General features: G+C 42.8%; 1 protein-coding gene across 1 annotated transcript in view; it reads left to right on the top strand.

Moving 5' to 3' along the window:
- The window catches only part of fwd (phosphatidylinositol 4-kinase beta fwd), a 143,735-nt gene extending 129,762 nt beyond the window's left edge, over positions 1 to 13,973 (top strand). The window contains exons 12-13 of the mRNA XM_080269874.1: positions 1,109 to 1,362; positions 13,558 to 13,973. Coding sequence (XP_080126000.1) covers positions 1,109 to 1,362; positions 13,558 to 13,742 — 439 coding nt within the window. The 3' untranslated portion in view covers positions 13,743 to 13,973. The remainder of the gene's footprint in view (positions 1 to 1,108; positions 1,363 to 13,557) is intronic.
- Positions 13,974 to 14,402: the final 429 nt, after the last annotated feature.

Below are 14,402 nucleotides of genomic sequence, written 5' to 3'. Positions count from 1 at the left end.
TCTAAGAGTGATGAAATTGTGGCCGGTTACCAAGCTTGTAGCCACATTTCACTCTCTTGCCATTTCCCTCCAGGGTTGATAGCCCATCCATCTACCATCTGGAAACCCTAGATGGTGATGCTGGTAATGAAGTAATACTATGCAAAGGATGTGAAGCTATAGTATTGTTTTACTCTGCCTTTGAGCTGTGGCAGGTGTTCTTAAAAGTAGTGCCTCAGTACCCCTAGGGAGGTTGTTGGGGTATCCAGAAAGGCATCCTAGAGAAAAAAGAAACGTGTATGCAAGACTAGGTTGTCTGTGCTGGTCTGGATAAAAACAGAGCAGAGACACAGTCTTTATACAGGAAAATGAAAGTGAAAGGACTAATGATATCAGTGATGGGGGGTATCAGGTTGACTTGGAGTTGAACCTGGAGGTATCAGATTTGAAATGGTTTAAGAACCACTAAGCTACAGGAAATAAGCTGCAATACAATGAAAATCTTTGCCGTGTTAAGATGAATGAACTTTAGTGCCTAAGAGTGGGTAAAATGGGACTGTTGAGTTTCCCATTTCTAGATCCATACCACCCCATGTATGAGTAAGGTTATTGTGGATTCTGACGGCTTGAGGAATATGATTGATTGTTTCGGTGGGCATGATTTTATATATTTTTTTTATTTCTTTCTCCCCTACCTCACCCCATTCTTTGGTAGAAAAAGAGGTTAGCAAAATGATAATGATGATGATGATGAGTTGATAAAAAGAAATACAGTACACTGAAGTGGTATGGACTTAAAGGCTTCAAAGAATGCACATACTGTATATAGGGTGTCAAAAAAAAGTTTTTGAAATTGAGGCTGGTGGTAATGTTGGTTGAGGTAGACATTATAGAGACTGGTGGTAATGTTGGTAGGGGTAGACATTATATGGTATAAAAGAAGATGGTGAAGCAGTATGTTGGTGAGAGAGAAGGAAGAGGAAGAGGAGTATCTCAGAGAATGAGGAAGGTATATCAAGAAAAAGTAATCTGGAAGCTGTTCTGTTACAGCCATGCCCTGTAAGAGGGTTCCCAGCAGGAAGCAAGGCATCAGAGATGATGATGACATTGGCAGTACTTTTCTTTGCAGACACAATGGCAACATTCTCCTGGACAATGAAGGGCACATCATCCACATAGACTTTGGTTTTATGCTATCGTCTTCACCGCGGAACCTTGGGTTTGAGGCATCACCCTTCAAGTTGACACCAGAGCTGGTGGAGGTCATGGGAGGAGAGAACTCAGACATGTTTGCGTACTTTAAGATCCTCCTCTTGCAAGGTCTTCTGGCAGCGAGAAAACACAATGAGAAGATCTTATCGTTGGTCGAGATTATGAGCTCAGGTTGGTATATTCAGTTCACATTAACAGATTAAATATGCCAGCTCTCTTATCTTGAATGCTTTGCTGTAACAGAAGAGTAACTCTGAAATATGGTACTAGTCATGAAGCAGTGTTATGGGAAGGATGTAGAACCATAACATTGCCTTTCTTACCATTTGCACTATGTATAATTAACTGCAAAGAAAAATAGGTTAGCCACAGTAAGGTGGAAGAACTACATTAATGATAGCATACTGAATTACTGTACTGGTGTTTAACCCACTCAGTCTGTGTGATGTCCTTTGATTTTTATTATTACTGCTACCAGACAAATATACGCAACTTGGGAGAGTCCCCATGCTAGTGTAGGGTAAAAGAAAGCCATTGCTAATCATCATCATCATTGTCATCATCATCCAGACCTCCTTTCCCACCCTGGGGCAGGTTGAGGAGTAGCAATGTCCAAACAGCCCAAATTTGTCCAATCCAATGGGCCACACTTCCATTCTCTCATCATTCAAGCCTCCAGAATCATGGCTTTATCTGATACGCCAAAAACATTCAGTACGTTCTGTAGCTTCACATAAACATATCCGACATAGTCAGCCTGAATCACATTAAAAAGGGGTGCAAAATCCCTGATCATGCACTTCTCTTCACAATATTCATCAACCCAGCTCGATCTCTTGTCAGTTCCCTAGCCTTACCGACTTCCAAACCTCTCTTCCCCACACAGTCATCCACCATATCCCTCCACCTTCTCCTTGGCCTACCTCGCCTCCTCCCTTCTTCAAATTCACTCAAGATATACCTTTTTTATCACTCTATTGTTATCCATTCTCACCACATGACTATACCATCTCAGTACACTCTCTTCGATTCTGGTGTCCACAGACTTCCTCACGCCACATCTTTCACGAATCATATTATTTCATATCCTTTTCACTCTTTGTATTCCACATACATTTCTCAGCAGTCGCATCTCCACTGCTCTCACTCTTGACTTTTTATTTTCATGCCACACCATAGTCTCACATCCATATGTTAAAGTTGGCACTAACACTCCTTCATGTAAGCCACGTGCGACTGCAATACTAAAGCCTCTGTTTCTTATCGAGCCATTCATTGCACCAGCTACTTTCCTCCCTTGTGTCACTCTACTTTCCACTTCTTTTGCACATTTTTCTCTCTTTTCTATCACTGTACCAAGGTATTTTAACTCTCTCACCAATTCCAGTCTCTCTCCCTTCACCGTAACATTGCTTTGGGAGTCACCTCTCGATAACCATCACTTTACTCTTTTCTACATTTATTCTCAAGGCACAGCGATTACAGACATAAGCAAAACTCTTCACTAGCCTACCAAGTTCTTGTCTGTTTTTTGCAAGCAGTACTGCATCATCAGCATACAACAAATTTCAGATATTCCATCCATCACCATTCATTACCAGTACCATCCCCTTCTTCATTACTCATATTTTTACTTCTCTCATCACCCCATCCTTATATACAGTAAAACCTCTACATCATCATCATCATCATCATCATCATCATCCGGACCTCCTTTCCCACCCAAGGGCAGGGTGAGGTGTAGCAATGTCCAGACAGCCCAAAATTGCCCAATCCAATGGGCCACGCTTCCATTCACTCATCATTCACGCCCCCGGAATCCTGGCTCTATCGGATACGCCAAAAACATTCACCACGTTCTTTAGCTTCACATATCTTATCCGACAGAGTCAATCCAGACGCTGCCACATTAAAAAGGGGTGCCAAAAATCCCTGATCATGCATATCTCCTTACAAAATTCATCCAGCCAACTCAACCTCCTGTCAGTTCCCCAGCCTCACCGACTTCCAAACCTCTCTTCCTCACACATTCATCCACCATATCTCTCCACCTTCTTGGCCTACCTCGCCTCCTCCCTCCTTGGAATTCGCTCAGATGTACCTTCTTCACCACTCTATTGTTATCCATTCTCTCCACATGACCATACCATCTCAGTACACTCTCCTCAATTCTGGTGTCCACCAACTTCCTCACTCTGCATCTTTCACGAATCACAGTATTTCGTATCCTATCCACCCTCAGTACTCCACATACATTCCTTAGCAGTCCCATCTCCACTGCTCTTATTCTTGACTTTTCATTTTCATGCCACATCATAGTCTCACACCCATATGTTAAAGTTGGCACTAACACTCCTTCATGTAAGCCTCGTGCAGCTGCAACACTCAAGCCTCAGTTTCTTATCAAGGCCTTCATTGCACCAGCTACTTTTCTTCCTTTTGTCACTCTACTTTCAACTTCTTTTGCACATTTTCCTTTCTTTTCTATCACTGTACCCAGGTATTTGAACTCTCTCACCAATTCCAGTCTCTCTCCATTCACTGTTACATTGCACTGGGAGTCACCTTCTCTCTCAATAACCATCACTTTACTCTTTTCTACATTTACTCTTAAGGAACGACGCTTACAGACATCAGCAAAACTCTGCACTAGCCTACCAAGTTCTTGTCTGGTACTTGCAAGCAGTACTGCATCATCAGCATACAACAAATTTGAGATATTCCATCCATCACCATTCATTACCAATGCCATCCCCCTCTCCATTACTCGTGTTTTCACTTCTCTCATCACCCCATCCATGTATACATTGAACAACCATGGGGACATCACACAACCTTGTCACACGCCCACACTGATTGTGAACCATTCACTTAGATGCCCAGTAACCCTGACACATGCTTCACTGTCATCATAAAAACTCTTGACGACACCTAACAGCTTACCCTCTACACCTTACATGTGCAAAACTTTCCACAATCCTTCTCTGTCCACTTTGTTATATGCTTTTTCCAGATCCATGAATGCCATAAACACCTTATGGTCCTTCTCACAAGCCTTCTCTACTGTCTGTCTCACTGCAAATATTTGGTCCACACATCCCTGCCACTCCTAAAGCCACCCTGTTCATCACTCTCTAGGACTTCTAATATCTCTCTTACTTTCTCTATAATAATTCTTCCATATACCTTCCCTACCACACTCGGTAAGCTTATGCCATGATAATTCTTATACTCGCTTCATTCACCTTTATTTTTGTACAGGGGTACAATCACAGCGTTTTTCCACTCTGCAGGCAGTTTCACTCATCCATGCCTTCTTACATGTCTCCAACAAGCACTTCATTCCATTCTCTCCACTACATTTAAGCATCTCTGCATTCACCTCATCAACCCCAGCTGCTTTCCCATTTTTCAGCCACTTCACAGCACTTCACCTGTGCGAGTGTTACGTCTCCTGGCACTGCATTCCTTCTCTGCACACCCCCAAAACTAATCATGTTTACAGCTGCTCTGCTCTCTCTATCCCCATTCATCAGGCTTCCAAAATATTCTTTCCATCTGGTCCTTACTTCATCTCCATGGGTTAATAATCTACCACCTGCATCCTTCACACCATCCCATTTCTTACTGCTTTCACTTCTACATTTCCGCACCTCTTTCCAGAATAACTTTCTATTTTCAGAGTAGGTCGCATTCATTTTTCTTCATAGATCCTCATTTACCTCCTTCTTTTTCCTCTTCACTAGTCTCTTTACGTGCTTCTTGCTCTTAACATATTCAGTACTTATTTCAACTGGACCCCTATCCTGTAACCACTTTAGCCACTTCTTCCTCTTTTCCTCCACCGCTCTCTTTACCTCCTCATCCCACCATGCCGTACCTTTCTTTTTTGTTGTTACTCTTGCCACACCACATACCTCTTTAGCATTCCTAAGTGAGCAATCCCTATATGCATTCCACAGTCTGTCCAGATCCCTTTCATTCCAATTCAGTAATTCTAATTCGTCCTCTACTTTGGTCCTGTATTCATCTGCCACTTCTTTGATCCTCAGCTTCTCAACTTTCAGTCTTTCCCCCTGACTGTCTCTCTCTCTCCTGATCCACCTCACTTCTTTTAGCTTGATCTTGCATACCACAGTCATATGATCTGACAGATCTCCACATCGTCCTCTCACAGCCCTCGTATCAGCAACCATTCCCATCATCGACCTCTCTACAAGCACGTAATCAATCAGGCTTCTTTCAACACGATCCCCATTCCCTCTATACCATGTATATTTATGTGCATCTCTGTGTTTGAAATACGAGTTATAAATGCACAACCTCCTCTCCTGACACATATCCTTTAGTCTTTTCCCATTATCATTTTCTCCTGGTACTCCATAGCAACTCATTATGACATCCTCAGGACCAGTACCTACTCTCCCATTCATATCACCCATCACAATCGCTTTATAGCTCCTGGGCATTTCTCCCACTACTTCACCCAGCTCATCCCAAAACCTGTCTTTCTCTTTCTCACTTCTGTCCTCACATGGTGCATATGCTACAGTCACTGCCATTTTCATCTTCTCAGACTTGAACTTGACATACCGGTACATACTTCTCGAGCTAACACATTTGTAGTCTCTCATTCCCCTCTGCCACACGTCATTCATCAACAAAGCAACTCCTTCCTTGCATCTTCCTCTCCCATTCATTCCCTGTCTTCCACATTTCACACCCTCCCACTCCTCCACTTCGCACCCTTTCATCTTCGTTTCACACAAAGCCATCACAGCATATCTCGCACTCTTGAACACATTCACCACTTCCACCCTCTTGCTCTCCTCATTCACACCTCTCACATTCCACATGGCCACATGAGTCTGCCCATTTGGTTGGGGCCCTGGGCAGGTATTGGGCACTCCGAGGCTCTCTGAAACAACTGCCATGATTAAGTGATTTTGGATAGGGGAATCTGGGGGACACTTAACCCTGCCAGAAACCCCGGTTATATGGTTACCACCCAGCATAGTACAGTAAATGGTTTCCTGGGTACAGGAAACCATTTGGCTTGTTGCTTGGTGTAGAGACCATATGGCACCTCTGCATTGAGTGAGTGGATGATGGGCACCCCCACCTACCACACAACTCGGCATAATACATGTGCTAGCCTTGCCGAGTTGGCCTATTTGCTGTGTTGTATGGATGAACTTTAAGTTCCCGTCCAGCACACACACAAAAAAAAGGAAAAAATGGAAAAAAATGGAAACATTAAAAGTTTTTACAATAAATAGTAAAAGCTGCCTTATCATGATTCCATGCAGTTGTAGGGTGTATTGCAGGCATTGAGGAGGACTTTTGGTAGTTTTTGGAGGTGTTTGGGGGGCTTAAGACCACTTTTGGGCACACCTTTACTGTACTATACTTGACACTGTACACAGTGTAAAGCACAAATTACACTATAAAGGCCATTACTGTAATGTATTTATCACTTGTACTATACTGGGAACTAAACACTTAAACACTACTGTACAATTCGACATCTTACCGAGTTGGGGGGATTTTTGCTGACTCCCTTCCTCTCACGTGCCCATTTTTGGGAATTTTGATTTTTTAAATGAATATTTTGGAGCCTTCCCGAGTTGTAGAGGTTTCCAACTTGAAGAATGACGAATTGTAGAGGTTTTACTATTGAACAACCATGGGGACATCACACAACCTTGTCACACGCCTACACCAATCATGAACCATTAACTTAGATGCCCATTAACCTTTACACATGCTTCATTTCTATTCCCTCCAGTTAAAAAGTTTCTCTGAAGTCAAACAAAATGGTCTGGAGGAAGCAAGAATATACCAACAAAATGTCACTAGATTCAAGGGGTGTAAGGGAGTCGGAATTCCAGGGGCCTGGCTGGTACATGAAGGAGTGTTTGGTCCACTGAACTGAGCATGCTTTTGATTAGTTCTGCCTCTCATTCCCCCTCACCCCCCCTTGCTTTTTGGACCCTACTGTATCCCTTCGTTGGATGGGGAAGAAGATGTAGTGGTGGTGGTGATGATGATGAGTTTGATTAGTAAATGGTACTTGTAGTTTTGAAATAATTTGTATTTAAATATGTGCATGCATGTCTACAATTAACCCCTAACTGCCAGGTAACGTCTGTACATCACACTCAGGGTGCTAGATGGGCGCCAGGTAATGGCTAGACTGTACATGCAAATGTCTTCCCCCCCACCATTTGAATTGGCCGTCATTTCATTTCGCCATCAAAGGGTAGAGAGGAAGTCCCTCCATAGCACACAGGCGAGTCACTCTGCCCCATGCTTTTGCCAGGTGTACAACAATGTCATCAGTTTCCTATTTGTCTGATTCCATCCGTGCTGCCTGTAGGCAATTACATCTTCCACCCCTGCCAAATCTCTTTCCAAGGATTCTAGAAAAGGGCTCAGTGATAGTGCCATAAGGCATGCCTTGAATGCAACAGTGTCTAGTTTATTTAGTAGTGAAGAAGTTATCACGTTGAGTGCAAAGCCATAGTCAGCGCTGCGGGCAGACGCACGAACACGTCCTGCTCTTGCACCGAAAATTAGTTTTTTTCCTCACGTTATTACTCATCAGCGCAATGACCTACAAACCTGGAGATACTTTCATTCACAAGAGGAAGAGTTGGCAAGTAAAATAGTCATTAATTCGTTTCCCTGAGTACTATACTTTCCAAGATATTAAGGTTTGAAAACAAGCAATTTTCAGCAGTTTCTAGGAAATGCCCTAAGTGAGGAGATGACTGCATTAAAAATAGCCTGGCATTTGGGGGTTAATAACATTTTCTTGATTGTTTTCACAGTGGAAGAGGATATTGATATCATCTGTTTGTAATGTGACAGATGAGGGAGAAAATATGTGAGCGGTATTTTAAGATAATAATGACAGCTGTATAAAAAAATGACTACCTGCCAGGGGATGTACACACACTGTTCTGTAGTGATGGTTAAAAGTTCATATGAATGTAAACCCAGTATACTGCTGGCTGAAGTTGCCTTTCTCCTGGCATTCACGATCTTCCTTGCAGGAAATAGGGAGGGAGGGAGTTCAGGGAAATTTGATTAACTTGGCAAAAGTTATATTGATGTTACCACTTCAAGTTGTCAATTTCCAGCACCAGACATACTGTACATACAGTAAACTATAGCACCAGTCGAGCAGAGCGGTACTCCCAAGGTGGATGGAAAGCTGATGACAGGGAGAGCTGGAGCTCATATTTCATCAGCCCTCAGGACTAGTTCCTGACCATCTCCCATTGCTGAACTTTTTCATTGTTTCAGTAACATAGAGAGTAGACCAGCATACTCTCCAATACAAGATTCTCTAACTGTCAACACCAGACTACAAGCATATTACACATTACACTTCCTATTGAAAATTCAACCAAAGTGGCGTCATTTAACCCGTCGATTGCGCAATTACCCTTTTTTTTATCCCACCCTGTGGTGTGCAAAAAACAAAGGGAAAAAAGTTTTTTTTTTTTTATTAATATAAACTTGAAGATAAACATCCAGGGCATCATCTAGTGAAAAGAAAAAAAATCTCTCTCTCTCTCTCTCTCTCTCTCTCTCTCTCTCTCTCTCTCTCCGTCTTTGCATAGGGCCATGCCTAAGTTTACATACGGGAGTAGTGAAAGAAAAAAAAAAAATGTTTTTGTTTATTATAAACTTGAAGATAAACATCCAAGGCATCATGAGGTGAAAAGAAAAAGATCTTTCTCTCTCCGTCTTTGTGTAGCGCCATACGTAAGTTTGCGTAGGGGTCGAATTGTTTAAGGTGATGCATGGCCAGCACAGCCTGAGCTGTGGCTCGCAATGTGACTCTACCCAGCCTGAGCTGTGGCTCGCAATCCACGGGTTAACCAAGCCTTGGAGTCTCCAGGGGGGAGGAGGGGACCATAAATGCCCCCACCATCCACCCCTCTCCTAGTGATGACTCAACGAGTTGCCTGGATCCACTGTCTGACTCACTCCTTCTTCATTTCTGCAACATTCGCAGCCTTTCCTTCTCTGTATCATCCTACTTTCTATACCGTATACTCATTTAAAAGCCAAAGGTGGCTTTTGTGTATATGTATGAAACAACATACTGTATTTTGCTCTCATGTTCCTGAACTTGATTCTTTTTGAATTCTCTACTCTCTGACTTTGGCTTTCCTGTCATTCTCTGACTATATATATCTGTGCTGTTTGCTTATCCCCTAATTCTGCTGTGAAAAATTCTTTGATTATACTGTATTACTTCTGTGATGGAACACATCCTATCCATTTCTCCTTCCTCTGAAATCTCCATTCTAAGAAATTTCAGTGTGCACCTCCACCTTTGGCTCTACTCTCCTTTCACCAATCCACCTGGTGAACAAGCCTACATCTTTTCTATCCTTAATGACCTAGAGCAGCATGTACAGCACCCTACCCATATCCCTGACCACCTTGGAGAGAGTTCCAACATACAGTGTCCTCGCACAGTGAACGAGTTTATGGGCGGCAGACGAGCCCGTTCACTGTGAACAACATATCTTATGGGTAAAATAGCATATGAGCGGCACCACTTCCTCAAAGTCCACTTTTTGAGCCATCGAGACATACTAAAGGGCACATTTCAAACACATACAGTACAGATATATAAAATATAAAACACATGGTTATTTACCTTAAGTGGAGCAGATGGCAGTCCTGATTGGCTTGAATACAGGTGGTTCTGGGGCAGGGAGATTCACTTAGGGTGACCCCTCCACATCGCCTTCCATTCCCTCGTTCCCGTCACCAGTCCCCCCCTCATCATTGACTGAACCGCTTCCCCACGTGCCTCTACCACATTCACCTCTTCCATAAAACCTTCAAAGTCCAAAGATGACACCACTGACATCACATCATCGGTTTCACCAGGAAGTGTAGCAGACAATGTTGAGGCAACTGGCTCCTGTTGTTCTTGAGTTCTGTAGTGGCATGTGATGAATGTTTGTTTTCTTATGTTGACTTCCATATTGTGCCTTTCAGTGTAATAAAAAATGTTGGATTCTACTCCACTGAGCACTTCCTTTGTCCTAAGGTAGCTGGTTTCATATGCCTTGACCTCTTCTCTCAGATCATCCACCGCGGCTAGAATATTACTGATCTTCGACAAAGGCAGATCTTTGTCCTCTATTGGATTCTGCTCAGCAGGTTGCTCAGATTTGGCCTATTGTTCAGCGTCTATTAGGGGAGGGGGGGGGGTCGTTAAGTATAGGAGATGGCAGTTATGGGCTACTCTTTTCCCCAGTTTCGTTCACTCAGGGTTCAACTCATTCATTATGGTTTTGTGGACATGATTACCCCCTGCTCGTTCGCTAGGCTAATCGTTTACTCTGAATACATTCACTGTGCGAGGGCACTTTACTTGGCCTCTTCCTTACAACTAATCCATCTGCTTACGCTGTTAATCTTTCCTCTCCAATAGGCTCCTTCAATCACAACTTTATCACCTTAAGTCCTATTGCTCCAGTACAGCGTGTAGACCCTCCAAAGAAGCGTCGGTTGTAGCACTTTGGAGCCGCTGATTAGGAGGCCCTCGGGCAGTACTTCTTTGATTTTCCCTGGAACAGTTATTGCTTCCACGGCTGAGAGCCATCTGAGTGTGCCACATGCATTACGGAGGTTATTCTCTTGGCCATGGAAGTATGCATTCCTTTCTCATATCCTTTGACTAATGCAAAAAAAAAAGCCAGCCAGCCATCATCCAATCCTACATTGCCCAATGTGGAGTGTAGGAGACCAAGGCTAGGCAAGTTGGTCCTCACATTTATGAGAGTGACTAGCTGCACTCATCCCTGAGTGGCGTTACGTGAGCAATAAACCCCAACCATCCCAGGGATATAAACCTTCACTGGCTCAATCTGATTGGAGCGCCATAATTAACCACTAAACTACCAGGCGCCAAAATTTGGTTATATGGTTACCACCCAGCATAGTAAATGGTTTCCTGGTGTAAAAAAAAATGGGGGGGAGGGGGCTTTGTTCAGTCATGTTTGTTCTAATGCTATCCACACAAGGAGAGGGCCTGTAAAAGGTACCAGAGCCAACCCACCCCTGAATCACATCTTTTTTTATATTTCTGCCCAGAATCGTGCTAAATCTGTTCCTCGCTCTGCTAAAAATAATTTTATCCGTACTAAATGTCCACAACTCTCCAACTCAAACTCTTCCCGTTCCTTCTGGCACCTTCCCAAAAATCTTTCTAACAGCTTTACCTCATCATCCTTCCCTCCTCTTTTCCACTCTGATGGCTTTGTAGGTATTTCTTCCACAGATAAAGCAGAACTCTTTGCTCAGACTTTCTCCTCCAGTTCCACCTGCAACGATTCCAGTGCTGTTTCTCCATCACTTACCCCCTCTGACTTCCTCATGACTGACATTAAAATTTCTTCAACTGATTTATTTTCTGCCATCACTGGCCTCAATACTAACAAGGCTAATGGGCTTGATGAGGTCCCTCCTGATTTCTTCAAGAACAGTATTTCTGTGCTTACACCCAGCTTAGGTAAATTCTTTTGCCTTTGTCTGTCAACTTGCACCATTCCTTCTTGCTGGAAGTTTGCACTCATTCAGCCTGTCCCAAAGAAGGGTGACCATCCCCCGCTCTCTAACTATCGCCCAATTGCTTTCAAAAGTTTTTGAGTCTGTTCTTTCTTATCATAACCAACATTCTGATCATCAGTATGGGTTTCGCCAGGGATGCCCCAATGGTGATCTTCTCACCTACATTTCAGACTCCTGGTCATCCTTCTTTCAGGACTTTGGTGCACTTGACATCTCAAAAGCTTTCGATCAAGTGTGGCATAAATCTATAATTTCCAAACTACTCTCTTATGGTTTCTACCCTTCTACCTGTGCCTTCATCTCTAGCTTCCTTTCTGGTCCTTCTATAGCTGCTGTTGTAGATGGCCACCATTCTTCTCCTAAAGCTATCAATGGTGGTGTTCCAAAGGGTTCTGTCCTATTGCAAACTCTCTTCCTTTTATTCATCAGTGACCTTCTAAGCTGTACATCAAACCCTATCCACACATACACTGATGACTTCACCCTTCACCTTTCCATTTGCTTCTTACAGCATCCATCTCAGCAGTTACTTCAACAAACAAGGGATGAGGGTATGGCACACCTAGCATCTGACTTGGCTCACATCTCTAATTAGGGTAAAAATAACCTTGTTTTTAATGCGTCAAAAAGTTCTCACATCTATTAACCCAACAAAATCTTTTAGAGGAGTGCCTTATAATTTTTAACAATATCCAGCTCAATCCTGCATCTGGTTTAAACATACTTGGGGTTTCATTCTCTCGGGATTTATCTTGGAAAGAGCATATTACCTCTCTTGCAAAATCTGCTTCCAAGAGATGGGTGTGCTAAGCTTACTCTTTACCTTCTTACCCCAGCACAGTTCTTGACTTTATAAACCAGCTTTATTCTCCCCTGTGTAGAGTACTACTCTCATGTGTGGGGAGGCTCCCCACATACAGCTCTTCTCAACAGGGTGGTGTCAAAGGCTTTTTGTCTCATTAACTCTGCTGCTCTTACTGGCTCCCTTCAACCTCTGTCTCTTTGTCGCCCTGTTGCATCTTCATTTCTTGTCTATCGCTGCTTCAATGGTCACTGCTCCTCAGAACTCTCTGCATGCATCCCTACACCACTACAGCGGGCACACAGCACCTGTCTAGCAACAAACTGTCATCCTTTTTCTGTCGAAATCTCTAATGCATGAGTTAATTGCTGTTCCCAGTCTTCCAGGTCAACTGTGGAACTGTCTAACTCTGTTTTTCTTACTGCCTATGATATCTGGTCTTTCAAACGCAGTGTGTCCAGGCATCTCGAAATGAATGGATCTTGAATTTGGCTCTCTGTTACCTTGTTTTTGTTTATTCTTAGAGGGAACAATTTGCAGACCCCTAGCCTTTGGTTCCTTCTTTCTTGTATTTAAAAAAAAAAAACTACATACATACATACATACATATGATTTGAAAGGCAGCTTTCCATATGCATATCAGTCAGTCCTCTTCATTTGACAGCCACTCTCCTGGCAGACATGCATACACACACAAATGAGTCTGGAGCCACAACAGCTACTACTAGAGGTGTGTCCTAAGTTTAATCAAATTATCTAGTGGTTACAAGCACAGTACAAAAGTTCTGGGTGGGAGAGCTTAAAATACAGAGAAAAACTCTACTGTAATCTCCGGCCCTTCTAGCATGTCATTAAAAAATTGCTAATAAGTTATCTAATGGACATTCATATTCCTAGAGATGCTTCCACATATGATCCTTCATTGAACTATAAAATGACTAGCTACTTTGTTTCAGGGTCCAAGTTGGCATGCTTCCGAGCTGGTGCATCGGTGGTTCCTGCCCTCAAAAGTCGTTTCCACGTTAACATGACCGATGAGCAGTTACAGGCTCACCTTGACTCTCTAGTGTACAATGCCATCAACTCCCTCACCACCAAACTGTATGATGGATTCCAGTACTTCACGAATGGCATACTTTAGCCTACACAACCACCTCACTTTCCAAAAATATAAAATTGCTGGATTAGTCTACAGGACTTTGTTCATTCGAGATCCATTCCCCTCTTTTTCAGTTTTGTAATGGTCCTTGTTATTTTTTTTTTTTTTTAAGGTCCTCAATGAATTAAAAGAAACTGCTACCTAAGTAGCTGATACATCAGTTTCCCCAATGTACAGTAACAGTTGTGTGGATAGAAGCTGTAACATTTAAAACTCATCCCTTACATACATACAATGAGAACAGCCTAGCTAATGGAAGGTGCCTTGCTGTAGTAAGCGTCAGTGATTTAAAAAGCTGAGCATTATAACCATGACTGTAGTGGCTAATGTGTATAGTCCATTCCAAATTAGAATTACATTCACCTTTGACTCACATCCTTCCACACCTACCCATACTCCCCCATTCTATCACCTGTAACTATACTGGACAATTTTACTTTGGAATGACAGTACAGTAGTTACAGGTGATTGGAATTAGAGTGAGGGAGTATAGGTGGGTGTGGAAGGAGATAAGTTATCACTGAGTGTAACTGTAATTTGGAATGCACTGTATTTCTGTGACAGTGACTTCAAAAGTGTATAGGTGTGATGATGGTTCTGGAAGTGAGAATCACCCTGTTTAGAAAATTCACATTTAGCAAC

The sequence above is a fragment of the Coenobita brevimanus genome, chromosome 38, assembly GCF_032717465.1.
Source record: "Coenobita brevimanus isolate Jiangsu-jjx chromosome 38, ASM3271746v2, whole genome shotgun sequence".
Classification (NCBI taxonomy): Eukaryota; Metazoa; Arthropoda; class Malacostraca; order Decapoda; family Coenobitidae; genus Coenobita; species Coenobita brevimanus.
This window is presented reverse-complemented; position numbering and strand designations above follow the sequence as displayed.